We start from the raw sequence: 27,781 nt of genomic DNA, 5'->3' as shown, positions 1-27,781 counted from the left end.
TGCCCCGCGGCCACGCCCCCTCATTATCCCGACCACGCCCCCCCTCATTAATCCAACCCGGCCACGCCCCCCGCAGGTCCCCAAATGAGATCGAGGCTGGGGGGGCGGGGCCAAGCTCGGCTTTATTTGGGGAGGGGGCCTGGGGGGGGTCACAGCATTTTCCTCATCAGCTCCTCGGCTTCCAGAACGTTCCGCAGCTCCGACTCCAGCTGGGACAGCTGCGGGGGGGGGGGGGGGGGCGTCAGGGTGGGACCCCCCCAAAAACCCCCCAGGATGCCCTAAAATCCCCCCCAAAAACCCCGAAAATGCCCCCAAAAATCCCCAAAACCCCACCAGAGCCCCTCCCCTAGCCCGAAATCCTCCCTAAAATTTCCCCAAACCCCCCCTGACCCTCCCTAAAATTCCCCATATCCCCGAAAAACTCCCAAACCCTCCAAAATCCCCTAAAAAGCCCTAAATTCCCCCCAAATCCCCGAAAATCCCCTAAAAAACCCCAAAATCCCCTAAAAAAACCCAAATCCCCCCAAAATCACCTAAAAAAACCCCAAAATCTCCCCCAAAATCCCCTAAAAAACCCCAAATTCTCCCCAAAATCCCCTGAAAAACCCTAAATCCCCCCCAAAATCCCCTAAAAAACCCCAAATCCCACCAAAACCGCCCCAAATCCCCCCTAAATCCCCCCAAAAAGCCCCCCAAAAAGCCCCAAATCCCCCCAAAATCGCCCCCCCCGTGCCCACCTTGGCCTCGTCGCTCTCCTGCACCTGGGCCGGGACCTTCTGGGCGTAGCCGGGGCCCCCCCGGCGCTCCCGGAGCCGCTCCAGGGCCCGGCCGAGCTCCAGGCGGCGCCCCCCGAGCCGGGCCAGCTCCGAGGGGGGGTCCACGACGCCCTGGAATGGGGGAAAAAACGCAAAAATTGGGAAAAAACAAAAAAATTGGGGAGAAAACACCCCAAAAATGGGGGAAAACACCCCAAAAATGGGGGCGAAATCGTGACACTGCCCCCCGAGCCGGGCCAGCTCCGAGGGGGGGTCCACGATGCCCTGGAATGGGGGAAAAAAACCAAAAATTGGGAAAAGCACCCCAAAAAATTCCCCCAAACTGAGCTCCCCGTCCCCGATGACGTCACCGCGCTGACGTCATGGGGTGGGCGTGGCTCACCTGCAGCAGCAGGTGCCCCGTGCAGCGCTCGGACGGGCCCAAAACTGCACAAACTGACCCCAAAGTGACCCAAAACCGCCCCAGACTGAGCTCCCCGCCCCCGATGACGTCACCCCGATGACATCACCCTGATGATGTCACGGGTGGGCGTGTCTCACCTGCAGCAGCAGGTGCACCGTGCAGCGCTCGGACGGGCCCAAAACTGCACAAACTGACCCAAAACCGCCCCAAACTGAGCTCCCCGCCCCCGATGACGTCACCCCGGTCCCTATGATGACGTCACGGGTGGGCGTGTCTCACCTGCAGCAGCAGGTGCACCGTGCAGCGCTCGGACGCCACGGCCACGGCGCAGCCCTGGGGGGGCTCCTGACCCCCCCCCAGCAGCTGCACCGAGCCCACCCCCCCCAGCGCCCGCAGGAGCCCCCGGCAGCGCCGGGCCCGGGACCCCCAGGATGGGTCTGGGGTCTGCAGGAAACCTGGGGGGGGGCAGAGAGAGAGAGAGGGGGGGTTGGAGACCCCCGGAAAAAACACCCAGAGACCCCCGGGAACACCCAGAGATCCCCAGGCGACCCCAGACCCCCATTTGAGCCCCCATTTGAGCCCCCCAAAGCCCCCTCAAACCCCCATTAAACCCCCCCAAATCCCTGGTTCAAGCCCCCAGACCCCTGTTTGACCCCCCAAACACCCCCCAAACTCCCATTAAGCCCCCCCCAAACCCCTGCTTGAGCCCCCCGAAGCCCCCAGGACCCCTCCCCAGCTCACACTGGGGCCTCTGGCGGGTCAGGCCGTGCGCGGCCCTCAGGGCCCTCACAATGCTCAGGGCCCCCAAACCCCCATTAAACCCCCATTAAACCCCATTAAACCCCCCCAAATCCCTGGTTCAAGCCCCCAGACCCCCATTTGAGCCCCCAGACCCCCATTTGAGCCCCCAGACCCCCATTTGAGCCCCCCAAAGCCCCCCAGGCTCACACTGGGGCCTCTGGCGGGTCAGGCCGTGCGCGGCCCTCAGGCTCCTCAGGGCCCTCACGATGCTCAGCACGAACTCCATGGTGGCCTCGGCCTCCTCGTCCTGCCAGCAAAACTGGGGGGGGACAGAGGAGGGGGGCGGCTTAGGGACCCCCAAAAACCCCCGAAACAGCCCCAGGAACCCCCGAAACAGCCCCAGGGACCCCCAAAACAGCCCCAGGGACACCCTGGGACCCCCGAAACAGCCCCAGGGACACCCTGGGACCCCCAAACAGCCCCAGGAACCTCCAAAACAGCCCCAGAAACCCCCTGGGACCCCCAAAACAGCCCTCCCTAAGGATGCCCAAAATAACCACAGGACCCCCCGAGCCCCATAAACACCACCAGGAACCTCCCAAATCCACCCCAGGAACCCCCCAAATTCCCCTCAGGACCCCCCAAATCCCCCCCTGAACCCTTTAAACCCTTCAAACCCCCCAAATTCCCCTCAGGACCCCCCAAATCCCCCTCAGGATGCCCCAATTCCTCCCTGAACCGCCCAAATTCCCCTCAGGACCCCCCCAAAACCCCCTCAGGATGCCTCAAATCCCCTCCAGGGACCCCTCAAATCCCCCTTTGAACCCCCCAAACACCCCCAGGACCCCCCAAACCCCCCCAGAACCCCCCAAACACCCCCAGGACCCCCCAAATCCCTGTCAGGACCCCCCAGATCCCCTCCAGGACCCCCCAAATCCCCCCCTGAACCCCCCAGATCCCCTCCAGGACCCCCCGAGCCCCCTCAATCCCCCCAGCCCCCTGCCCACCTGCTCGGGCTCGGGGAACGGGGCCAGGCTGACGCTGGGGGGCGCAGGGGGGGCGTGGGGCAGGCGCTGCCAGAGCTCCTCGGCCAGGAAGGGCATGAAGGGGGCCAGGAGGCGCAGCCCCGCCTCCAGGCAGGTGAGCAGGGTGGCCCTGGCGGCCTCCGGGTCACCTGGGGACCATCGTCATCATCGTCATCATCATCATCATCATCATCACCATCATCATCGTAATTGAAATCAGCACCCCGAAAAACCCCACAATCCCCCAAAAAAACCCAAAATCCCCAAAAAAACACCCAAAAAACCCCAGAACTGACACCTGCCCCAACCTGCCTGGGTGAGCAGCGCGGCCCTGACGGCCTCTGGGTCACCTTCATCATCATCATCGTCATCGTCATCACCCCAAAAACCCCCAAACAACCACAAATAAACCCCAAAAAACCCCACAAAAACCACCCAAACCCCCAGAACTGAACTGACACCTGCCCAGGTGAGCGGGGTGGCCCTGACGGCCTCCAGGTCACCTTCATCACCATCGTCATCATCGTCATCATCACCATCACCATCATCATCTTCATCACCATCATCACCATCATCACCATCATCACCATCATCACCATCACCATCATCATCATCACCATCATCATCATCATCACCATCACCATCACCATCATCATCTTCATCACCATCATCATCATCATCACCATCACCATCACCATCATCATCATCACCATCACCATCATCACCATCACCATCACCATCATCTTCATCACCATCATCACCATCATCACCATCATCATCATCATCACCATCATCACCATCATCATCACCATCACCATCATCATCATCACCTTCATCACCATCACCATCATCACCATCAGCATCATCAGAACCCCAAACCCCCCGAAAACCCCCCCAGGACCCCCCAAACCCCCCCCCAAAAAACCCCAGAACCCCTCCTGCCCCTCCCCCTCACCTCGCTCCTCCTCCTCCTCCTCCTCGTCGTGCCCCTCCCCCTCCTCGTGCGGCCCCTCCCCCTCCTCGCGGGGCCCCTCCCCCCCGGGCTGGGCGGGGCTTGCTCGGGCCAGCACCGGCTTCACGCATTCCTGGGGGGGGGAGGGGGAAAGAGGGTCAGAAACCCCAAAAAACGGCCCCAAAAACCCCAAAAAACCAACCCGGGAACACAGGAAACCACCCCAGGAACCCAAAAACCAACCTGGGAACACAGGAAACCACCCCAGGAACCCAAAAAACCAACCCGGGACCCCAAAAACCACCCCAAGAACCCAGGAAATACCCACAGACCCTAAAACACCGACAGGGACTCCAAAAACCACCCTGGGACCCCAAAAAACATCCAGAACCCGTGCACGGCCGTGGTGGCCCCATAGAGCCCCCATAACCCCCAGTGTCCCCAATGTCCCCAATGTCCCCAGTGTCCCCAATGTCCCCATTACGCCCAGTGTCCCCAATGTCCCCATGGTGTCCCCAGTGTCCCCAATGTCCCCAATGTCCCCATGGTGTCCCCAATGTCCCCATACCAGGTAGACGTCACAGAGCTCATAGACCCAGAACCCGTGCACGGCCGTGGTGGCCCCATAGAGCCCCATAACCCCATAACCCCACAGACACCCCAATGTCCCCAATGTCCCCATGGTGTCCCCAATGTCCCCAATGTCCCCAATGTCCCCAGTGTCCCCATGGTGTCCCCATACCAGGTAGACGTCACAGAGCTCGTAGAGCCAGAAGCCGTGCACGGCCGTGGTGGCCCACAGAGCCCCATAACCCCAATGTCCCCATTACCCCCAGTGTCCCCAATGTCCCCATGGTGTCCCCATACCAGGTACACATCACAGAGCTCATAGAGCCAGAACCCGTGCACGGCCGTGGTGGCGCCGGGGAAGTCGAAGGCGCCCAGGGCGGCCCCGCAGCCCCGCACGGCGCGGCTGAGGCGGCTCCGGACCCAGCGCTCGGCCAGGGACCAGCGCGGACACTGGGGGGACACAATGGGGACAGTGGGGGGACAGTGGGGACAATGGGGGGGATATGGGGGGATTGGGGACACTGGGGGGACACGGGGACAGTGGGGGGACAGTGGGGACAATGGGGGGACATGGGGACAATGGGGGGACATGGGGACACTGGGGGGATATGGGGACAGTGGGGACGCAATGGGGACAATGGGGGGGATATGGGGACAGTGGGGGGACACTGGGGACAATGGGGACAATGGGGACAGTGGGGGGACAGTGGGGACAATGGGGGGGATATGGGGGGATTGGGGACACTGGGGGGCAATGGGGACAATGGGGACACAGTGGGGGGACAGTGGGGACACTGGGGGGATTGGGGGCAATGGGGACATTGGGGGGATTGGGGACACTGGGGGCATTGGGGGGCAATGGGGGCATTGGGGGCAATGGGGACATTGGGGACATTGTGGGGGTCAGCAAACCCCAATGGGTTGGGGAGGGGGGGGGGGGTCTCAGCTCCATAACTGGGGGGTCCCAGGGGGGTCTCAGGGGGTCTGAGGGGATTCAGGGGGACTATGGGGAGGTCCTGGGGGTCCCGGGGGGTTCCCGGGGGGGTTTGGGGGTACCTCTGTATCCGGGGGGGGCCGGGGGGCTCAGGGGGGCTATGGGGCGGTTCAGGGGGTCCCGGGGGGGTCCCGGGGGGTTTGGGGGTACCTCTGTATCCGGGGGGGGCCGGTAGCCCGGGCCCAGCGCCCTGAGCACGAACCGGGCCCCGTTCCAGACCTTGTTACAGAAATGGCGATAGCCCAGAACCCGCCCCACGTCCAGGTTGATGTCCCGGCCTGGGGGTGAAAATGGGGTAAAATGGGGGGGTTTGGGGCAAAACGGGGGGGTTTGGGGTAAAACAGGGGGTCAGGGGGTCAGGTACCCCAGAACCCGCCCCACGGCCAGGTTGATGTCCCGGCCTGGGGGTGAAAATGGGGTAAAACGGGGGGGGTTTGGGGTAAAATGGGGGTCAGGGGTGGGTTTGGTGAGGTTTTGGGGTGTTCTGGGGTGATTTGGAGCAGTTTTGGGTTGATTTTGGGGCGATTTGGGGCAGTTTTGGGATGGTTTTGGGGTGATTTGGGTGTGTTTAGGATGTTCGGGATGGTTTGGGTCGGTTTCAGGGCGTTTTGGGGGTGTTTTGGGTCGGTTTTGGGGTGTTTAGGGGTGTTTGGGGTTGGTTTTGGGGTGTTTTGGGTCGGTTTTGGGGCGTTTCTGGGGTATTTTGGGTCGGTTTTGGGTCGGTTTCGGGGCATTTTTGGGGTGTTTTGGGTCGGTTTTGGGTCGGTTTTGGGGTGTTCTGGGGTGTTTTGGGTCGGTTTCAGGGCGTTTTTGGGGTGTTTGGGGTTGGTTTTGGGGTGTTTTGGGTCGGTTTTGGGGCGTTTTTGGGGTATTTTGGGTCGGTTTTGGGTCGGTTTCGGGGCATTTTTGGGGTGTTTTGGGTCGGTTTTGGGGTGTTTTGGATCAGTTTCAGGGCGTTTTGGGGTGTTTGGGGTCGGTTTCGGGGTGTTTTGGGTCGGTTTCGGGGTGTTTTGGGGCAGTTTCAGGACGTTTTGGGTGGGTTTTGGGGCGTTTCTGGGGTGTTTTGGGTGGGTTTTGGGGTGTTTTGGGTGTTTTCTGCGTACCCTGGGCCGTGTAGGCGCAGAGGGCGAAGCGCAGCGCGTCCGTCCCGCACTCGGGGATCCCCTCGGGGAAGTCGCGTTTCTGGGGGGCCCAAAGGGGATAAAGACCCCCCCAAAACACCCCCAAAAACACCCCCAAAACACCCTCAAACCCTCCCAAAAACACCCCCAAAATCTCCCCCAAAACCTCCCCAAAACCTCCCCAAAACCTCCCCAAAACCTCCCCCGAAATCTCCCCCAGACCCCCCCAAATCCACCCCAAACCCCCCTGGACCCCCCCCAAATCCACCCCAAGTGCCTCCAATTCCCCCTTGACCCCACCAGAGCCCCCAAATCCACCCCAATTCTCCCCAAAATTCCCCCAAATCCACCCCAAATATTCCCCCCAGACCCCCCCCAAAACCCCCAAATCCACCTGGACCCACCCAGATCCCCCCAGATTCCTCCTGGACCCCCCAAATCCCCCCCAAATCCACCCCAATTCTCCTCCAAACCTCCCTGAAATCCCCCCAGATGCCCCAAATTCCCCCCAAATTCCCCCAAATTCCCCCAAATCCACCCCAAATCCACCTCAATTCTCCCCGAAATCTCCTTGAAATCCCCCCAAAATCCCCCCAAAACCTCCCTGAAATCCACCCCAATTCTCCCCCCAAAATCCCCCAAATCCCCCCAAACCCCTCAAATCCCCCCATTTCCCCCCATTTCCCCCCATTTCCCCACCTGTCCCTCCCGTGCCCGCTCCAGCTCGGCCGGGTCCAGGTTGCTGCTCTCCAGCTGCTGGTGCAGCTCCTGGCGGGCATTTCGGGGATTTTTTGGTGGTTTTGGGTATTTTGGGGTTTTTTTGGGGGGTTTTTGGGGGGTTTTTGGGGTGTTTTTGGGGTATTTTTGGGGTGTTTTCGGGTGCTTTTGGGTGTTTTTGGGTCCCACCTGCAGCGTGACCCCCGTGATGACGTCCAGGGGGTCGATGACGTTGCCCAGGGATTTGCTCATCTTGCGGCCGTGGGCGTCGCGCACGATGGCGTGAAGGTAAACCTGGGATGGGGGGGGACAGGTGGGGACAGGTGAGACACCTGGGGACAGGTGAGACACCTGGGGGGACAGGTGAGACACCTGGGACAGGGGGGGACAGGGGGGGACAGGTGAGACACCTGGGGGGACAGGGCAGGTACATACACCTGGGGACAGGGACAGACCTGGGGACAGGGCAGGTAAACCTGGGGACAGGGGACAGACCTGGGGACAGGGGGGACAGTGAGGGACAGGGCAGGTAAACCTGGGACGGGTGGGGACAGGTGAGGGACAGGTGAGAGACAGGTGACACACCTGGGGACAGGTGGGACAGGTGAGACACACCTGGGGACAGGGACACACCTGGGGACAGGGACACACCTGGGGACAGGTGGGGCCAGGGCGTTTTGGGGGGATTTTTTGGGGTTATTTTGGGGGATATTTTTCGGGGTGATTTTTGGGGTGAATCCGGGCGGTTTTGGGGTGAATCCGGGCATTTTTGGGGTCCCACCTCACGGAAGGGCAGCTTCTCGGTCAGGGCCAGCCCCAGCATCACCACTGGGTGGATTTTGGGGTTATTTAGGGTGGGTTTGGGGTTATTTAGGGTGGGTTTTGGGGCATTTTCAGGGATATATTTGCAGTTATTTTTCGGGGTGATTTTTGGGGTGAATCCGGGCGTTTTTGGGGTCCCACCTCGCGGAAGGGCAGTTTCCCGGTCAGGGCCAGCCCCAGCACCACCACTGAGGATTTTGGGGTTATTTAGGGTGGATTTTGGGGTATTTTTTGGGGTTATTTAGGGTGGGTTTGGGGTTATTTTCAGGGATATTTTCGCGGTGATTTTTCGGGGTGATTTTTGGGGTGAATCCGGGCGTTTTTGGGGTCCCACCTCGCGGAAGGGCAGTTTCCCAGTCAGGGCCAGCCCCAGCATCACCATCCTGGCCACCCAGAAGAAGAGGATGTCGTGCCCGGTCTCCAGCAGCGACCCCGGGTAGAAACGCTCCAGGTCCGGGGTCTGGGGGCACAGGGGGACCCCAAAGTGAGAACGGGACCCCCAAAATAAACCCAAAATCCCCCCAAAAACCCCACAGGGACCCCGGGTAGAAACGCTCCAGGTCCGGGGTCTGGGGGACCCCAAAATGAGGATGGGACCCCCAAAAAAACCCCAAAATCCCCCCAAAACCACCCCAGGGACCCCAAAGTGAGGACGGGACCCCCAAAAACCCCAAATCTCCCCAAAACCCCCCAGGGATCCCAAAACCACCCACGGACCCCAAAATGAGGATGGAACCCCCAAAAAAACCCAAAATCCCCCCAAAACCACCCCAGGGACCCCAAAAACCCCACAGGGACCCCAAAGTGAGGATGAGACCCCCAAAAACCCCCAAACACCCCCAAAACCACCCCAGGGACCCCAAAACCACCCCAGGCACCCCAAACCCCAACAGGGACCCCCAAAAACCCCACAGGGACCCCCATAAAACCCCCAGGGACCCCAAAGTGAGGACAGGACCCCCAAAAAAACCCAAAATCCCCCCAAATTCCTCCCAGGGACCCCAAAACAGCCCCTGGGACCCCCAAATTTGCCCAAATTGCCCCCAAACTGCCCCCGGACCCCCCCAGGCCGCACCTGCTCGGGCCAGCCGAAGATGGAGAAGGGGAAGAGGCCGGAGGAGAACCAAGTGTCCAGAACGTCCTCGTCTGGCCGGACAGAGTGACCAGAGTGACCATCAGTGACCAACAGAGTGACCACCAGGGTGACCAGAGTGATCACAGTGACCAACAGTGACCAACACAGTGACCAGAGTGACCAATGGAGTGACTATCAGTGACCAACAGTGACCAACAGAGTGACCACCAGGGTGACCAGAGTGACCACCAGAGTGACCAGAGGGACCAGAGTGACCACAGGGACCACAGGGACCAGAGTGACCAATGGAGTGACCACAGGGACCAACAGAGTGACCAGAGTGACCACAGTGACCATCAGAGTGACCATCAGTGACCACAGGGACCATCAGTGACCAACAGAGTGACCAACAGAGTGACCACAGTGACCACAGTGACCACCACAGTGACCACAGTGACCGCCAGGGACAGCAGGGCCAAGGAGTGACCAGGAGTGACCGTTAGGACCAGAGTGACCAGGAGTGACCACCAGGGTCCCGCTCATTCTCCCCCCCAGTCCCTCCCAGTCCGTTCCCAGTTTATCCCAGTCCCTCCCAGTCCCTCCCAGTCCGTTCCCAGTTTGTTCCCAGTTTATCCCAGTTTATCCCAGTTTATCCCAGTCCCCCCCAGTCCGTTCCCAGTCCGTTCCCAGTCCATTCCCAGTTTGTTCCCATTCCCACCTTGTCTCAGCCTGACCAGCTCGGGGCTGACCCCGAACGCTGCGGCCGCTTTGGCCCGAGCCTCGTCCGGGGAGCGCCCGCTGACCCAGAACCGCTCATCTTCATCCTGAGGGGCCAAAACCGCCCAAAATCACCCCAAAATCACCCCAAATCACCCCAAAACTGACCCAGAACCGCTCATCTTCATCCTGAGGGGCCAAAACCACAAAAATCACCCCAAAAATCACCCCAAAACCCTCCCTGACCCAGAACCGCTCATCTTCATCCTGAAACACCAAAAATACCCCAAAACCACAAAAATCACCCCAAAACTAACCCAGAACCACTCATCTTCATCCTCGAACCCCCAAAACCCCAAAAAACCCAAAATGTGACCCCAAAAATCCCAAAACTGACCCCAAAACCCTCCCTGACCCAGAACCGCTCATCTTCATCCTGAAACGCCAAAAATGACCCAAAAACCACAAAAATCACCCCAAAAATCACCCCAAAACTGACCCCAGAACCCTCCCTGACCCAGAACCGCTCATCTTCCTCCTGTGACCCCAAAACCGCCCAAAATCACCCCAAAATCCCCCCAAAAGTGACCCCAACCCCGCTGAGCCCCTCCCCAGCCCCGCCCAGCCTCACCTGCCCAGGTGGCACCTGGGGGTCGTCGATGGTGACGAAATAGGCGGGGATGCGATGGCCCCACCAGAGCTGCCGGGAGATGCACCAGTCCCTGCACAGGTGGGACAGGTGAGGGACACAGGTGAGACAGGTGAGGGACAGGTGAGGGACAGGTGAGGGACAGGAGGGACAGGTGAGGGACAGGGACAGGTGAGGGACAGGTGAGACAGGTGGGACAGGTGAGGGACAGGAGGGACAGGTGAGGGACAGGGACAGGTGAGGGACAGGTGGGGGACAGGTGAGACAGGTGGGACAGGTGAGGGACAGGAGGGACAGGTGAGGGACAGGTGAGAGACAGGTGGGGGACAGGTGAGGGACAGGTGAGACAGGTGAGGGACAGGGACAGGTGAGGGACAGGTGGGGGACAGCTGGGACAGGTGAGACAGGTGAGGGACAGGTGAGAGACAGGTGAGGGACAGGTGAGAGACAGGTGGGACAGGTGAGAGACAGGTGAGGGACAGGTGGGGGACAGGTGAAGGACAGGTGGGGGACAGGTGAGGGACAGGTGAGGGACAGGTGAGGGACAGGTGAGGGACAGGTGAGACAGGTGGGACAAGTGAGGGACAGGAGGGACAGGTGAGGGACAGGGACAGGTGAGGGACAGGTGAGGGACAGGTGAGCACACCTGGGGCAGAGCCTCACCTGCGTCCATCCAGGTGAACCAGGTGTGGGGCAGGGTTATGGGGCAGGTGTGGGTGTGGTTATGGGGCGTGGTTATGGGTGTGGTTTTGGGGCAGGTTTTGGGGCAGTTTTGGGCAGGTTTGGGGCTCTCTCTCACCTGATGTTGTCCATCCAGGTGAACCAGGTGCGGGTGTGGTTATGGGTGTGGTTTTGGGGTGGATTTGGGGCAGGTTTGGGGCAGTTTTGGGGCAGTTTTGGGCAGTTTTGGGCTCTCTCTCACCTGATGTTGTCCATCCAGGTGAACCAGGTGCAGGTGTGATTTTGGGGCAGGTTTTGGGGCGGTTTTGGGGCAGGTTTTGGGCAGGTTTGGGGCAGTTTTGGGGCTCTCTCTCACCTGATGTTGTCCATCCAGGTGAACCAGGTGCGGGTGTGGTTATGGGTGTGGTTTTGGGGTGGATTTGGGGCAGTTTTGGGGCAGATTTGGAGCCGTTTTGGGGTGGTTTTGGGGCGGTTTTGGGCAGGTTTTGGGCAGTTTTGGGGCAGTTTTGGGCAGGTTTGGGCTCTCTCTCACCTGATGTTGTCCATCCAGGTGAACCAGGTGCGGGTGTGATTTTGGGGCGGTTTTGGGGCAGGTTTTGGGGCAGTTTGGGGCAGTTTTGGGCAGGTTTGGGCTCTCTCTCACCTGATGTTGTCCATCCAGGTGAACCAGGTGCGGGCGTGGCCGGGCGGGTGCAGCCTCAGGTCCCCCCTGCGCACGGCGGCCGCCGCGGCCCCGGCCAGGCCCTGGCAGCGCACGAACCACTGGGGCACGGCCCGGGGCTCCAGGACATCCTTGGAGCGGCTGGGGGACAGGTACAGGGACACCTGTGACACCTGAGTGACACCTGTTATCTATTGTTATCCATTGTCACCACTGGGGCACAGCCCGGGGCTCCAGGACGTCCTTGGAACGGCTGTGAGAGACACCTGAGTTACCTGAGTGACACCTGAGTGACACCTGTGTGACACCTGAGTGACACCTGTGTGACACCTGTTATCTATTGTTATCCATTGTCACCACTGGGGCACGGCCCGGGGCTCCAGCACGTCCTTGGAGCGGCTGGGGGACAGGTACAGGGGCACCTGTGACACCTGAGCATCACCTGAGTGACACCTGTGTGACACCTGAGTGACACCTGAGTGACACCTGTTATCTATTGTTATATATTGTCACCACTGGGGCACGGCCCGGGGCTCCAGCACGTCCTTGGAACGGCTGGGGGACAGGTACAGGGGCACCTGTGACACCTGAGTGACACCTGTGTGACACCTGAGTGACACCTGTCATCTATTGTTATCTATTGTTATCCATTGTTATCCATTGTCACCACTGGGGCACGGCCCGGGGCTCCAGGATGTCCTTGGAGCAGCTGGGAGAGACACCTGAGTTACCTGAGTGACACCTGAGTGACACCTGAGTGACACCTGAGTGACACCTGAGTGACACCTGTGTGACACCTGTTATCTATTGTTATCTATTGTCACCACTGGGGCACGGCCCGGGGCTCCAGGACATCCTTGGAACGGCTGGGGGAGACACCTGAGTGACACCTGAGTGACACCTGTGACACCTGAGTGACACCTGGGTGACACCTACTGTTATCTATTGTCATCTGTGTCCCCAGGTGTGTCACCTGTCCCTCACCTGCAGATGGGCACCACCATGGGGTTCTCAGTATCCCCAGGTGTGTCCCAGGTGTGTCCCCAGGTGTGTCACCTGTCCCAGGTGTGTTACCTGCCCCCCTCACCTGCAGATGGGCACCACCATGGGGTTCTCAGTGTCCCCAGGTGTGTTACCTGTCCCAGGTGTCCCCAGGTGTGTCCCAGGTGTGTCCCCAGGTGTGTCACCTGTCCCAGGTGTGTCCCCAGGTGTGTTACCTGTCCCAGGTGTGTCACCTGTCCCAGGTGTGTTACCTGCCCCCTCACCTGCAGATGGGCACCACCATGGGGTTCTCGGTCACGCCCCGGAACAGCCCCCGCTCCTTGAGGGTCTCGAGCAGCGCCCGGCGGGCCTGGAACCGCGGCATGCCCTGGACAGAGTGACCAATGAGTGACCAGAGTGACCACTGAGTGACCACTGAGTGACCACAGCACCCCTGAGTGACCACAATAGCCCAAAATAGCCCAAAATACCCCGAAATGCCCCAAAATGTCAAAAAATGCCCCAAAACGGCCCCAAACGGCCCAAACTGACCAGGAAGGGGGCGGGGACGTTGACCATGGCACCGCCCACACCGATGACCACGGCCACGCCCAGCCCGTGGCCCAAAACCACCCAAAATAACCCCAAAACACCTCAAATCCCCCAAAATTAACCAAAAATGACCAAAACGCCCCAAAACGCCCCGAACTGACCAGGAAGGGGGCGGGGACGTTGACCATGGCGCCGTCCTCGCCGATGACCGTGGCCACGCCCAGCCCGTGGCGCTGCCCCACCTCGAAGTCGACGGCGTCGTGGGCGGGGGTGATCTTGACCGCGCCTGGGGGCGGGGCCAAGCGTTGGGACACGCCCCCCCCGCGCGGAGGAGGGACACGCCCAGCCCGGCCACGCCCATGGGTGTGTAACCCTTTAGGCCACGCCCACGGGAAACACGCCCCGAAAGTGCCACACCCAACCAGGCCGCGCCCCTCTAAGCCACACCCCAAAATGGTCGCATGCTAAGGGAGACACACCCCTAAATAACCACGCCCATCTAAGCCACACCCCCGAATGGGCACACCCCAAAATCGGCCACTCCCAATCAGTCCACGCCCATTGAAGCCACACCCCAAAATAACCACACCCAACGGGGCCACACCCTCTCCAAGCCACACCCCAAAGCAGCCACACCCCTGCATAGCCACACCCAGACACACCCTTCTAAGCCACACCCTAAATAACCACACCCAATGAGGCCACGCCCTTTCAAGTCACACCCCAAAACAGCCCCACCCAAAGAGGCCACACCCCTAAACAGCCACACCCCTAAATAACCACACCCCCATAAAGCCCCACCCCAGACCCCGCCTCCTCCATGCCCCGCCCCCCGAGGCCCCGCCCCTCACCGGTGCCGAACTGGGGGTCCACGAAGGCGTCGTGCAGGATGGGCAGGACCCGGCCCGTGATTGGGTGACGCACGCTCCGCCCACGCAGGTGCTGGGGGGCGGGACAGAGGGGGCGGGGCCGTCAGGGACGCGCCCAGGGATGGCCACACCCACCTGGGAACGGGCCTGGCCACGCCCACTCTGGGGCGCCACGGCCACACCCGGGCAGGGGCCGCCCCTCACCTGGGATGGGGTGGGGTCAGGGGTGGTGGCCACGCCCACAGGTGAGCCCAGGTGTGCCCAGGTGTGCCCCAGGTGTGCCCAGGTGTGCCCGGGTGTATCCCAGGTGTATCCCAGGTGTGCCCCAGGTGTGCCCAGGTGTACCCCAGGTGTATCCCAGGTGTGCCCCAGGTTTATCCCAGGTACCCCAGGTGTATCCCAGGTGCCCCCAGGTGTTCCCCAGGTGTATCCCAGGTGTGCCCCAGGTGTTCCCCAGGTGTATCCCAGCCCCCCCAGGTGTATCCCAGCCCCCCCAGGTGTACCCCAGGTGCCCCAGGTGTATCCCAGGTGTACCCCAGGTGCCCCAGGTGCCCCAGGTGTATCCCAGGTGTATCCCAGGTGTATCCCAGGTGTACCCCAGGTGTATCCCAGCCCCCCCAGGTGTACCCCAGGTGCCCCAGGTGCCCCAGGTGTATCCCAGGTACCCCAGGTGTATCCCAGGTGCCCCAGGTGTATCCCAGGTGCCCCAGGTGTACCCCAGGTGTACCCCAGGTGTACCCCAGGTGTGCCCCAGGTGCCCCAGGTGCCCCTGCTCACCTGGTACCGGGGGTCCTCGGGGTGCACGGCCACGGCCTCGTCCCCCAGCATCGTCTCCAGGCGCGTCGTGGCCACCACGACCTCGGGGGGCTCCTCCCCCTCACCTGGGCAGGGGGCGCGTGGGGACCCCAAACACACACAGGGACCCCATAGGGACCCCCCCCAAACCCCCCAGAGACCCCACAGGGACCCCACACACACAGGAACCCCAGAGAGCCCCCCCAAACACACACAGGGACCCCATAGGGACCCCAAACACACACAGGGACCCCATAGGGACCCCCCCAAATCCCACAGGGACCCCACAGGGACCCCAACACACACAGGGACCCCCCCAGAGACCCCCCCCAAACACACACAGGGACCCCATAGGGATCCCCCCAAACCCCCCAGAGACCCCACAGGGACCCCAAACACACACAGGGACCCCAGAGACCCCCAGAGACCCCATAGGGACCCCCCAAATCCCACAGAGACCCCAAACACACAGGGACCCCCCCAGAGACCCCCCCCAAACACACAGAGACCCCCAGAGACCCCACGGGGACCCCAAACACACACAGAGACCCCACAGGGACCCCCAGACCCCATGGGGACCCCCAGGACCCCACCCCAAATACCCTGGGACCCCCCCAAATCCCCAGGGACCTCCCCCCAGAGACACCCATAACCACCCCAAAATCCCGGAGACCCCAAAGAGACCCCCATGGACCCTCCCCAAATCCCACAGGGACTCCATAGGGACCCCCATGGACCCGCCCCAAACCCTACAGAGACCCCACAGAGACCCCAGACCCAATTACCGGCGCCCCCCTCCAGGGGTTCCCCAAGCCCCCAGGACCCCCCAGGACCCCCCAAAGCCCCCAGACCCAATTACCGGCGCCCCCCTCCAGGGGGTAGGCGAAGGCCACCAGGACCCCGAACTCCACGGGCTCCTCATAGCCCGGGACCCTGAGCAGGGTGCGGCCCCCCAGCTCCTTCTTCTCCACCTGAGACCCCAAAAACGCCCAAAGTTACCCCAAAAACCCCAATGAAACCCCCAAAAACATCCCCAAATCCCCAGCTCCTTCTTCTCCACCTGAGACCCCAAAAACGCCCAAAGTTACCCCAAAATTACCCCAAAAACCCCAGTGAAACCCCCAAAATAACCCCAAAAACCCTAAACCTCCCCAGCTCCTTCTTCTCCACCGGGGGACCCCAAAAATGCACAAAATTACCCCAAAAACCCCAATGAAATCCCCAAAATAACCCCCAAAACCCCAGCTCCTTCTTCTCCACCTGAGACCCCAAAAACGGCCCAAAATTACCCCAAAAACCCCAGTGAGACCCCAAAAGCCCCCCCCAGACCCCCCAAAACCTCCAGAGGGGGTTTGGGCAGGATTTTGGGGTGTTTTTGGGGTGTTTTGGGCAGGATTTTGGGGTATTTTTGGGGTGTTTTGGGGGTATTTTTGGGGGTATTTTTGGGATATTGTTGGGGTATTTTTGGGGATATTTTTGGGGATATTTTGGGGTAATTTTGGGGTGTTTTTGGGGCGTTTTGGGTACCTCAATGTCCGAGATGGCCGAGCACAGGGCGCAGCTCCAGTGCACGATCCCAGGGGATTTTGGGGCGATTTTGAGGGATTTTGGGGCGATTTTGGGTGTATTTTGGGCAGTGATTTGGGGGCTGTTTTGGGGATATTTTTGGGGTGATTTTGGGGTGATTTTGGGGTGATTTTGGGGTGTTTTGGGTACCTCAATGTCCGAGATGGCCGAGCGCAGGGCGCAGCTCCAGTGCACGATCCCAGGGGATTTGGGGGGTTTTTTGAGGGATTTTGGGGCAGGTTTTGTGCAGTGTTTCAGGGGCTGTTTTGGGGGTCCCGGGGCAGGATTTTGGGGTGATTTTGGGGTGTTTTGGGTACCTCAATGTCGGAGATGGCCGAGCGCAGGGCGCAGCTCCAGTGCACGATGCGCCGGCTCCGGTAGATCAGGCCCTGCTCGTGCAGCCTCACGAAGGCCTCGGTCACGGCCCGGCTCATTTTCTGCGGGTCAGGCGGGGTCAGGCGGGGTCACGGGGGGGTCACAGGGGGGTCACAGGGGTCATGGGGGGGTCACAGGGGGCTCTGGGGACCCCCACTCACGGGGTCCATGGTGAAACAGGCGCGCTCCCAGTCCATGGAGGCTCCCAGGCGCCGCAGCTGCTGGTAAATGCGGTCGCCCTTCCTGGGGGGCAGCGCGGGGTCACGCGGGGGTCATGTGGGGGTCACGCGGGGTCACGCGGGGGTCACGCGGGGGGCACTCGGGGTCACACGGGGGTCACGCGGGGGGCACTCGGGGGTCCCTTTGCGTTCACTTTGGGGTGCCCTGGATCACTTTGGGGTTACTTAGGGGTCATTTAGGGGTGCCCTGGGTCACTCTGGGGTTGCTTTGGGGTCCCTTTGGGTCATTTAGGGGTGCCCTGGGTCACTTTGGGGTGCCCTGGGTCGCTCTGGGGTCCTGGGGATGACTTTGGGGTCACTCAGTGGTCACCCATTGGTCACTCAGTGGTCACACCCCCCCAGAGGTCACCCGTTGGTCACTCAGTGGTCACTCACTCGTCCTTCCAGTGCCACACCCCCCCAGCAGTCAGGGGTCACTCAGTGGTCCCTCAGGGGTCACACCCCCCCATTGGTCACCCATTGGTCACCCATTGGTCACCCCAGGTCCCCCATTGGTCACTCACTCGTCCTTCCAGCGCCACACCTCGCCCAGCAGTCATTGGTCACCCATTGGTCACTCAGGGGTCACACCCCCCATTGGTCACCCATTGGTCACCCGTTGGTCCCCCATTGGTCACTCACTCGTCCTTCCAGCGCCACACCTCGCCCAGCAGTCATTGGTCACCCATTGGTCACCCATGGGTCCCCCATTGGTCACTCACTCGTCCTTCCAGCGCCACACCTCGCCCAGCAGTCAGGGGTCACTCAGTGGTCCCTCAGGGGTCACACCCCCCCATTGGTCACCCATTGGTCACCCATTGGTCACTCAGTGGTCACTCACTCGTCCTTCCAGCGCCACACCTCGCCCAGCAGTCAGGGGTCACTCAAGGGTCCCTCAGGGGTCACACCCCCCCAGTGGTCACCCATTGGTCACTCAGTGGTCACCCATTGGTCACTCAGTGGTCACCCATTGGTCACCCATTGGTCACTCACTCGTCCTTCCAGCGCCACACCTCGCCCAGGAAGGCCTCGCGGCCCAGCTGGTGCCGAGTGAGGCCCCGGGAGCGCAGCAGGCGCCGCTCCACGACCACCTGGGTGGCGATGCCGGCGTGGTCACAGCCCGGGGCCCAGAGCGTGGTCAGCCCCCGCATGCGGTGCCTGCAGGGGGACAATGAGGGGACATTGGGGACAATGAGGGGACATTGGGGACATTGGGGACAATGGGGACATTGGGGTCACAGCCCGGGGCCCAGAGCGTGGTCAGCCCCCGCATGCGGTGCCTGCAGGGGGACAATGAGGGGACAATGAGGGGACAGTGGGGACATTGGGGGCATTGGGGGCATTGGGGACATTGGGGACATTGGGGGCATTGGGGACAATGAGGGGACATTGGGGACATTGGGGGCATTGGGGACATTGGGGACATTGGGGGGATTGGGGACATTGGGGACATTGGGGACATTGGGGACATTGGGGACATTGGGGACATTGGGGGGATTGGGGACATTGGGGACAATGAGGGGGCATTGGGGACATTGGGGGCATTGGGGGGATTGGGGACATTGGGGGCATTGGGGGCAATGGGGACAATGGGGACAATGGGGGCATTGGGGGCAATGGGGGCATTGGGGGCATTAGGGACAATGGGGACATTGGGGGGATTGGGGACATTGGGGACATTGGGGGCATTGGGGGCATTGGGGGGATTGGGGACAACGAGGGGACATTGGGGACATTGGGGACATTGGGGGCAATGGGGACATTGGGGACATTGGGGACTTTGGGGACATTGGGGACACTGGGGACATTGGGGTCACTCCACAGATCTCAGGTGGCCACTAGTGACCATTCTATGGGTCACTCTATGGGTCACTATAGTGGTCACTCTGTGGTCACTCCTGTGTCCCTGATGGTCACTGTGGTCACTGCGGTCACTGTGGTCACTCCCCATGCCCAGCGGTCACTGTGGTCACTCAGTGGTCACTCATGGTCACTCAATGGTCACTCAATGGTCACTCATGGTCACTATAGTCACTATGGTCACTATGGTCACTCATGGTCACTATGGTCACTCACGGTCACTCACCAGCGGGTCAGCGTGTCCTGGATGGCCACGGTCAGGGCGTGGCCCAGGTGCAGGGTCCCTGTCCCCAATGGTCACTATGGTCACTGTGGTCACTATGGTCACTCAATGGTCACTCAATGGTCACTATGGTCACTATGGTCACTCATGGTCACTCATGGTCACTGTGGTCACTCACCAGCGGGTCAGCGTGTCCTGGATGGCCACGGTCAGGGCGTGGCCCAGGTGCAGGGTCCCGGTGACGTTGGGGGGGGGGAGGCACATCACGAACACCCCCCGGGGGTTGGGGGCGTCCAGGGAGCGCTGGGGGGCACGGGGGGGGTCAGGGGGGCTTGGGGACCCCCAAAAACCCCAAAAACCGCCCCAAAAACCCCCAAAAACCCCCCAAAAACCCCCTAAACTGCCCCAAAACCCCCCCCAAAAACCCCCAAAACTGCCCCAAAAACCCCCCAAAACTGCCCCAAAACTGCCCCAAACTGCCCTAAAACCTCCCCAAAAACCCCCAAAAACCCCCAAAACTGCCCCAAAACTGCCCCAAAACTGCCCCAAACTGCCCCAAACACCCCCAAAACTGCCCCAAAAACCCACACCAGGGACCCCCAAAAACCCCCCAAAACTGCCCCAAACAGCCCCAGAACTGCCCCAAAACTGCCCCAAACCCCCCCAAAACTGCCCCAAACTGCCCCCAGACCCCCTGAAACAGCCCCAAACTGCCCCCAGACCCCTTTAAACCCCCCAGACCCATTTAGGACCCCCACTCACGCCCCATTCCGGCCGGAAGAAGCCTCCTGCTCCCACCAGCTGTACCAGGGCTGCCCCAAACCCCCCAAAACTGCCCCAAAACAGCCCCAAAACAGCCGCAAACTGCCTGAAACAGCCCCCAGACCCATTTAGAGCCCCCCAGACCCATTTAGGACCCCCACTCACGCCCCACTCGGGCCGGAAGAAGCCTCCTGCTCCCACCAGCTGTACAAGGGCTGCCCCAAATCCCCCAAAACTGCCCCAAAACTGCCCCAAAACTGCCCCTAGACCCCCTGAAACAGCCCCAAACTGCCCCCAGACCCATTTAGGACCCCCAGACCCATTTAGGACCCCCACTCACGCCCCATTCCGGCCGGAAGAAGCCTCCTGCTCCCACCAGCTGTACCAGGGCTGCCCCAAACCCCCCAAAACTGCCCCAAACTGCCCCAAACCCCCCCAGGACACCCCCAGACCCATTTAGGACCCCCAGACCCATTTAGGACCCCCACTCACGCCCCATTCCGGCCGGAAGAAGCCCTCCTGCTCCCACCAGCTGTACCAGGCCGCCTCCACGTAGCCGGGGCTGTAGCTCTCGGGCAGGGGTCCCCCCACGTCTGGGGAGGGGTCCCGAGGGGTCAGGGCCCGGCCACGGAGCCCCCCAGACCCACTGAGGTCCCAAAAAAGCCCCCCAGACCCACTGAGGTCCCCCCAAACCCACCCAGACCCACTGAGGTGCCAAACACCCCCCCAGACCCACCCAAAACCCACCCAAACCATCCTGAGGCCCCCCCAGACCTCCCCAAATCCTCCTGAGACCCCCAAAAGCGCCCCCAGAATCCCCCAAAATCCACCTGAGACCCCCCCAAACCCTCCTGAGACCCCCCCAAACGCCCTTGGAGCCCCCCCAGACCCCCCCAAACACCCCTGGAGCCCCCCCAGATCCCCCCCAAACCCTCCTGAGACCCCCAAAAGCACCCCCAGACCCCCCAAACCCTCCCCAAAATCCACCTGAGCCTCCCCAAACCCTCCTGAGACCCCCCCCAAAATCCACCTGAGACCCCCCCCAAACACCCTCGGAGCCCCCCCAGACCCACCAAAACCCCCCCAAACCCTCCCCAAAATCCCTCTGGGCCCCCCCAAACCCTCCTGAGACCCCCAGAATCCCCCCAAACACCCTCCAAGCACCTCAAAACCCCCTCAAACCCTCCCCAAAATCCACCTGAGCCCCCCCAAACCCTCCTGAGACCCCCCCCAAACGCCCTTGGAGCCCCCCCAGACCCACCCAAACACCCCTGGAGGCCCCCCAGATCCCCCCCAAACGCCCTTGGAGCCCCCCCCAGACCCCCAAAACCCCCCCAAACCCTCCCCAAAATCCACCTGAGACCCCCCCCAAACACCCTTGGAGCCCTCCCAGACCCCCCAAAACCCCCCCAAACACCCCCAGACCCCCCCCAAACCCTTTCCAAGCCCCCCCCGGCCCCCTCCTCACCCTTCTTGCAGCCGGGGGGGGTGGGGGTCTCGTAGCGCAGCCCCTGCAGCTCCCGCCGGGCCCTGCTGGGCTTGGCCTTGGCCTGGGCCTGGGCCTGGGGGCGTCAGGGGGGTCAGGGGAGCCCCGGGACCCCCCCAGGGACCCCCAGGGACCCCCCCCAGGGACCCCCAGGGATCCCCCCCCACCTGCAGCTGCCGGTTCTTCTCCTGTTTCTGCTGGAATTTCTCCATTTTCTCGCGTTTCTTGGCCTCCTTCTTCAGCTGCGCCGCGCTCTTGGCCGGGCCGGGGGGCGCGGCCGGGACCCCCCCCGGGACCCCCCCCGGGGGCGGCTCTGGTGGGCGAGGAGGGGGGAAAGGGGGGGTCACAGTGTGAGACCCCCAAAATCCCCATTTTCCCTCCCAAAATCCGCATTTTTCCTCCCAAAATATCAATTTCCTCCCTCAAATCGCCCCAAAATCTCCATTTTCCCACCCCAAAGCCCAAAATCTCCATTATCCCCCAAAACGCCCCCAAAATCTCCATCTTCCCTCCCAAAATCTCAATTTCCTCCCTCAAATTGCCCCAAAAATCTCAATTTTCCCACCCCAAAATCTCAATTTCCCCCCCTCAAATCGCCCCAAAAATCGGCATTTTTCCCTCCCAAAATCTCAATTTACCTCCTCAAATCGCCCCCAAAATCTGCATTTTCCCTCCCAAAATCTGCATTTTCCCTCCCAAAATATCAATTTTCTCCCTCAAATTGCCCCAAAATCTCCATTTTCCCACCCCAAAATCTCAATTTCCCCCCCTCAAATTGACCCAAAAATCTGCATTTTCCCTCCCAAAACCTGCATTTTCCCCCCCTCAAATCGCCCCAAAAATCGGCATTTTTCCCTCCCAAAATCTCAATTTCCTCCCTCAAATCGCCCCAAAATCTGCATTTCCCCACCCCAAAATCTGCATTTTCCCTACCAAAATCTCAATTTCCCCCTCCCTCAAATTGCCCCAAAAATCTGCATTTTCTCACCCCAAAATCTGCATTTTCCCTCCCCAAAATCTCAATTTACCTTCTCAAATTGCCCCCAAAAATCTCAATTTTCCCACCCCAAAATCTCAATTTCCTCCCTCAAATTGCCCAAAAATCGGCATTTTCCCACCCCAAAATCTCAATTTATCTTCTCAAATTGCCCCCCAAAATCTGCATTTTCCCACCCCAAAATCTCAATTTCCTCCCTCAAATTGCCCCAAAATCTGCATTTCCCCACCCCAAAATCTGCATTTTCCCTACCAAAATCTCAATTTCCCCCTCCCTCAAATTGCCCCGAAATCTCCATTTTCTCACCCCAAAATCTTAATTTACCCTCCTCAAATCGCCCCAAAACCTCCATTCTCCCCCCCCAAATCACCCCCAAAATCTGCATTTCCCCACCCCAAAATCTCAATTTACCTCCCACCTCAAATCCCCCCAAAATCTCCGTTTTCCCCCCCAAAATCTCCATTCCTCCCCAAATCTCCATTCCCACCCCCCAAATTTCAATCCCCCCCCAAAATCCCCCCCAAAATCTCCATCCCCCCCCTCAAATCCCCCCAAATTTCAACTCCCCCCCCAAATCTCCATCTCCCCTCCCCCAAACCCCAAAATCCCCGCATTTCCCCCCAAAACCCCCATTTCCCTCCCTCCCCCTGACCCCCCCCAGCCTCACCGGGGGTCTCCTTGGGGGTCCCGGGGGTCCCCTCGGGGGCGCCCCCGCCCCCCCCGCAGAGCTCCAGGTCCCCCAGCTCGGCCCGGAACTGGGGCAGGCGGGCACAGGAGAGGAACCAACGGGAGACCCCCGGAAATGGGGCCCGGGAGGGGGCGTCCAGCACCTGGGGGGGGGCACAAGGGTCAGGGGTCACAGGTGACACACGGATGGACAGAGGGACATCAATGGACAGAGGGACAGGGATGGACAGAGGGACAGGAACCAACGGGAGACCCCCGGGAACGGGGCCCGGGAGGGGGCGTCCAGCACCTGGGGGGGGGCAGGAATGTGGGGAGGGGTCATTGGGGGGGTCAGGAATGTGGGGAGGGGTCACACAGGGCATGGGGGGGTCACACAGGGCATAGGGACAGGGATGGACAGAGGGACAGGGACGGACACAGGACGGGAACCAACGTGAGACCCCCAGAAATGGGGCCCGGGAGGGGGCGTCCAGCACCTGGGGGGGGTCAGGAATGTGGGGAGGGGTCTCAGGGGGGTCTGGGGGTGTTCTTGGGGGTCCCAGCGGAATTTGGGGAGGGGTCTCACCTACGTGAAGGGCCCCAGCAGGGCACAGACCCCAGTGACATCGGCCAGGGTGACATTGGGGGGGTCTCAGGGGGATTTGGGGGCGCTCCCGGGGGTCCCAGCAGGATTTGGGGGCTCTGGGGGTGTTCTTGGGGGTCCCAGCGGAATTTGGGGAGGGGTCTGACCTGCGTGAAGGGCCCCAGCAGGGCACAGACCACGGTGACATCGGCCAGGGTGACATTGGGGGGGTCTCAGGGGGATTTGGGGGCGCTCCCGGGGGTCCCAGCAGGATTTGGGGTCTCAGAGGGGTCTGGGGTCCCTCCTGGGGGTCCCAGCAGTATTTGGGGAGGGGTCTGACCTGCGTGAAGGGCCCCAGCAGGGCACAGACCCCGGTGACATCGGCCAGGGTGACATTGGGGGGGTCTCAGGGGGATTTGGGGGCGCTCCCGGGGGTCCCAGCAGGATTTGGGGGCTCTGGGGGTGTTCTTGGGGGTCCCAGCAGTATTTGGGGAGGGGTCTGACCTGCGTGAAGGGCCCCAGCAGGGCACAGACCACGGTGACATCGGCCAGGGTGACCCCGTCGCCCACCAGGAAGGAGCGGCCGCTGCTCAGGTGGGACTCGAGAGCCCCCAGGGCCCGGAGCAGCTCCTGGAGACCCCGGGCCCGGGCCTGGGGAGGGGCAGGGGGGTCAGAGACCCCTCCCCAAATACCCCTGAACCCCCATAGAGCCCATAGAGCCCTCACAGAGACCCCCAAATCCCCCCATTGTCACCCATTGTCACCCAGAGCCCCCAGAGCAGCTCCTGGAGACCCCGGGGCCGGGCCTGGGAGGGGCGGGGGGCGTCAGGGACCCCTCCCCAAATACCCCAGAGACCCAAACCCACCCCAAATCCCCCTGTGCCCCCCAAAATCTCAGTGCAACCCCCCCAAAACCCCCCCAGGACCCCTCCCCAGACCCCCCCTCACCTCATGGGACCCCCAATTCCCCTGTAATGCCCCTAAATCCCCCTCTAACCCCCCCATACCGCCCCTAAATCCCCCCAAAACCCCCCTAAACCTCCCCAATTCTCCCCCAAGCCCCTCCAAACCCCCCCAAATTTTCATCCTCTGGACCCCCCCCTCACCTGTTTGGGCCCCCCCCTCACAATGGCCGCCGCTGTCCCCAGGTCCCCCTCAGCAAACGCCACCCAAATACCCCAAAATCCCCCCCAAAATCTCACTGTAACACCCCCCGAAACTGCCCCAAACTGCCTCAAACCACCCAGGACCCTCCCCAATGTTACCCCCAAGACCCCCCTCACCTGTTTGGGCCCCCCCCCACAATGGCCGCCGCTGTCCCCAGGTCCCCCTCAGCGAACGCCACTCACTGCCCCTCGTGTACCCCCTCAAACACCACAAAACCCCCTCAAAACACCCGAATCCCCCCAAATCTCACTGAACACCCCCCAAACACCCCACAATGGTACCCCCGGACCCCCCCTCACCTGTTTGGGCCCCCCCATGGCCAAGGCCGCCGCAGTGCCCAGGTCCCCCTCAGCGAACGCCACCCAAATACCCCAAAATCCCCCCCAAAATCTCACTGTAACCCCCCCAAACACCCCAAAACCCCCCCAGGACCCCTCCCCAATGGTCCCCCGGACCCCCCTCACCTGTTTGGGCCCCCCATCACAATGGCCGCCGCGGTGCCCAGGTCCCCCTCAGCGAACGCCACCCACTGCCGCACCCTGTACCCCCCCAAATACCCCCCAAACCCCCTCAAAACACCCCAAATCCCCCCCAAAATCTCACTGTAACCCCCCAAACCCACCAGGACCCCTCCCCAATGGTACCCCCGGACCCCCCCTCACCTGTTTGGGCCCCCCCATGGCCAAGGCCGCCGCTGTCCCCAGGTCCCCCTCAGCGAACGCCACCCATGGCCCCCCGTGTACCCCCTCAAACCCATCCAAATCCCCCCAAATCCCCCCAAATCCCCCCAAATCTCACTGAACACCCCTCAGGACCCCCAAAAACCCACCCAGGACCCCCCCTCACCTGTTTGGGCCCCCCCATGGCGAAGGCCGCCGCGGTGCCCAGGTCCCCCCTCAGCGAACGCCACCCACTGCCGCACCCTGTACCCCCCCAAACCCATCCAAATCCCCCCAAATCTCACTGTAACCCCCCCAAACTGCCCCAAACTGCCCCAAACCCCCCCCAGGACCCCTCCCCAATGGTATCCCGGACCCCCCCTCACCTGTTTGGGCCCCCCCATCACAATGGCCGCCGCGGTGCCCAGGTCCCCCTCAGCGAACGCCACCCACAGGCCCCCCTGTACCCCCCCAAACCCATCCAAACCCCCCCCAAATCTCACTGTAACCCCCCCAAACTGCCCCAAACCCCCCTAGGACACCTGCCCAGACCCCCCCTCACCTGTTTGGGCCCCCCCATGGCGATGGCCGCCGCGGTGCCCAGGTCCCCCTCAGCGAACGCCACCCACTGCCGCACCAGGGCGGCCTCGCGCGGGTCGCGGCCCCGCAGGCGGGGGGGGCTCAGCAGCAGCGCGGCCGCCCCGGGCCCAGCAGGGCCCCCCGGGGCTCGCAGCAGCGGCAGCGGCTGGGGGGGGGTCCCGGGCGGGGCGGGGGTCCCGGGGGCCACGCGCTGCAGCGCCGGGGGGGGGTCCCCGGAGAAACGGGCGGCGATGAGGACGCGAAGGGCGGGGGCGTCCCCGGGGGGGGGCGGCAGCAGCAGCACGGGGGGGGGCGGCATCGCTGGGACGGGCGGGGGGGGACAAGAGGAAAGTGGGAGAAATTGAAAATTATGAATATTAATGGGGGGAAAAATGGGGGGAATAATGGGGAATTAATGGGGGGAATATGGGAGGAAAATTAAAAAATTATAAATATTAACGGGGGGGAATAATGGGGAATTAATGGGGGGAATATAGGGGGAAATTAAAAAATTAACGGGGGGAAAAAATGGGGGAAAAATGGGGGGAAATTGGGGAATTAATGGGGGGAATACGGGGTAAAAATTAAAAAATTATAAATATTAACAGGGGGGAATAATGGGGAATTAATGTAATGTTAATGGGGGAATACGGGGGTAAAAATTAAAAAATTATAAATATTAACAGGGGGGAATAATGGGGAATTAATGGGGGGAATATGGGGGGAAGAATTAAAAAATTAACGGGGGGAAAAATGGGGGGAAATTGCGGAATTTATGGGGGGAAAATTTAAAAATTAACGGGGGGAAAAATGGGGGAAAATTGGGGAATTAATGGAGGGAATATGGGGGAAAAGTTAAAAAATTAACGGGGGGGGAAAAATGGGGGGGGAATTATAAACTTAACGAGGGGAAATGGGGATCACAGGGGGGCACCGGGGGGTGTTTGGGGGTCCCTGAGGGCCGCAGGTGGGTCTGTGGGGCTGGTATGGGACCAGTGGGTACAGGGGTTTCTTAGGCGTTTTTTTGGGGTGATTTTGGGGTTCTTGGGGGTCCCGGGGAGTGTTTGAGGATTCCTGGGGGTTTTTTTTTGGGGGGTGAGTTTGGAGTTTTTGGGGGGTCCCTGAGGGCCGCAGGTGGGGCTGGGAGCCGGTACCGGGACCTGTGGGTACAGGGATTTTTTTGGGTTTTTTTTGGGGTTATTTTTGGGGTTTTTTGGGGGTCCCGGGGGTCACGTGCCCCCCCCAGCCCCTCCCCACGGCCCCCGGTACCTGCGGCGGCGGCGGCAGCGGCGGGAGGAGAGACACGTGGGGGCGGAGCGTGCTGCGCGTGCGCGGAACCCCGCGCTGCCATTGGCTGGTGCGGGGCGCACTTCCGGCGCCCGCGGTGATGACGCAAAGGGAGCGCCGAGCCCGCGGCGCTTGGCGCCCCCCAGCGGAGCGGAGGAGCAAAAACTCCGAGAGGCAAACGGGGGGGGGGGGGCTTGGAAATACCGAAAAAAAACTCGGAATCAGCCCAAAAACACCCGAAAAAACCCCGAA

At 61.4% G+C, this 27,781-nt stretch overlaps 1 protein-coding gene across 9 annotated transcripts; it reads right to left on the bottom strand.

The window, feature by feature from the left end:
* Positions 1–104: 104 nt before the first annotated feature.
* VARS1 (valyl-tRNA synthetase 1) lies at positions 105–27,729 on the bottom strand. Of its 9 annotated transcripts, XM_071420507.1 has the most exons (33): positions 27,512–27,729; positions 26,226–26,563; positions 24,342–24,488; positions 23,256–23,418; positions 21,759–21,904; positions 21,574–21,667; positions 20,621–20,698; positions 20,271–20,293; positions 19,522–19,646; positions 18,254–18,418; positions 17,204–17,285; positions 16,985–17,104; positions 15,961–16,072; positions 15,084–15,187; positions 14,289–14,379; positions 13,599–13,723; positions 13,170–13,273; positions 11,887–12,045; positions 10,545–10,635; positions 9,915–10,020; positions 9,197–9,267; positions 8,456–8,581; positions 7,489–7,593; positions 7,282–7,350; positions 6,565–6,643; positions 5,612–5,739; positions 4,765–4,917; positions 3,901–4,030; positions 2,928–3,094; positions 2,128–2,239; positions 1,459–1,634; positions 738–887; positions 105–218 (listed from the first exon to the last, which is right to left on the bottom strand). In XM_071420507.1, exons 1-33 carry the CDS (start codon positions 27,591–27,593, stop codon positions 150–152), a joined length of 3,990 nt encoding a protein of 1,329 aa, XP_071276608.1. In that variant the 5' UTR covers positions 27,594–27,729; the 3' UTR covers positions 105–149. The 9 variants fall into 9 exon arrangements, with proteins under 9 accessions (XP_071276608.1, XP_071276607.1, XP_071276609.1 ...); XM_071420506.1 differs by lacking the exon at positions 20,271–20,293 and having other exon boundaries at positions 20,598–20,698; XM_071420508.1 differs by lacking the exon at positions 20,271–20,293 and having other exon boundaries at positions 20,598–20,698; positions 21,574–21,661.
* Between the last annotated feature and the right edge of the window lie 52 nt (positions 27,730–27,781).

This window comes from Agelaius tricolor, unplaced genomic scaffold, assembly GCF_023055355.1.
Source record: "Agelaius tricolor isolate 1412-34295 unplaced genomic scaffold, bAgeTri1.0.p SCAF_146, whole genome shotgun sequence".
NCBI classification, from domain to species: Eukaryota; Metazoa; Chordata; class Aves; order Passeriformes; family Icteridae; genus Agelaius; species Agelaius tricolor.
The sequence above is the reverse complement of the archived record's forward strand: the minus strand, read 5'-3'. Positions and strand labels throughout refer to the sequence as shown.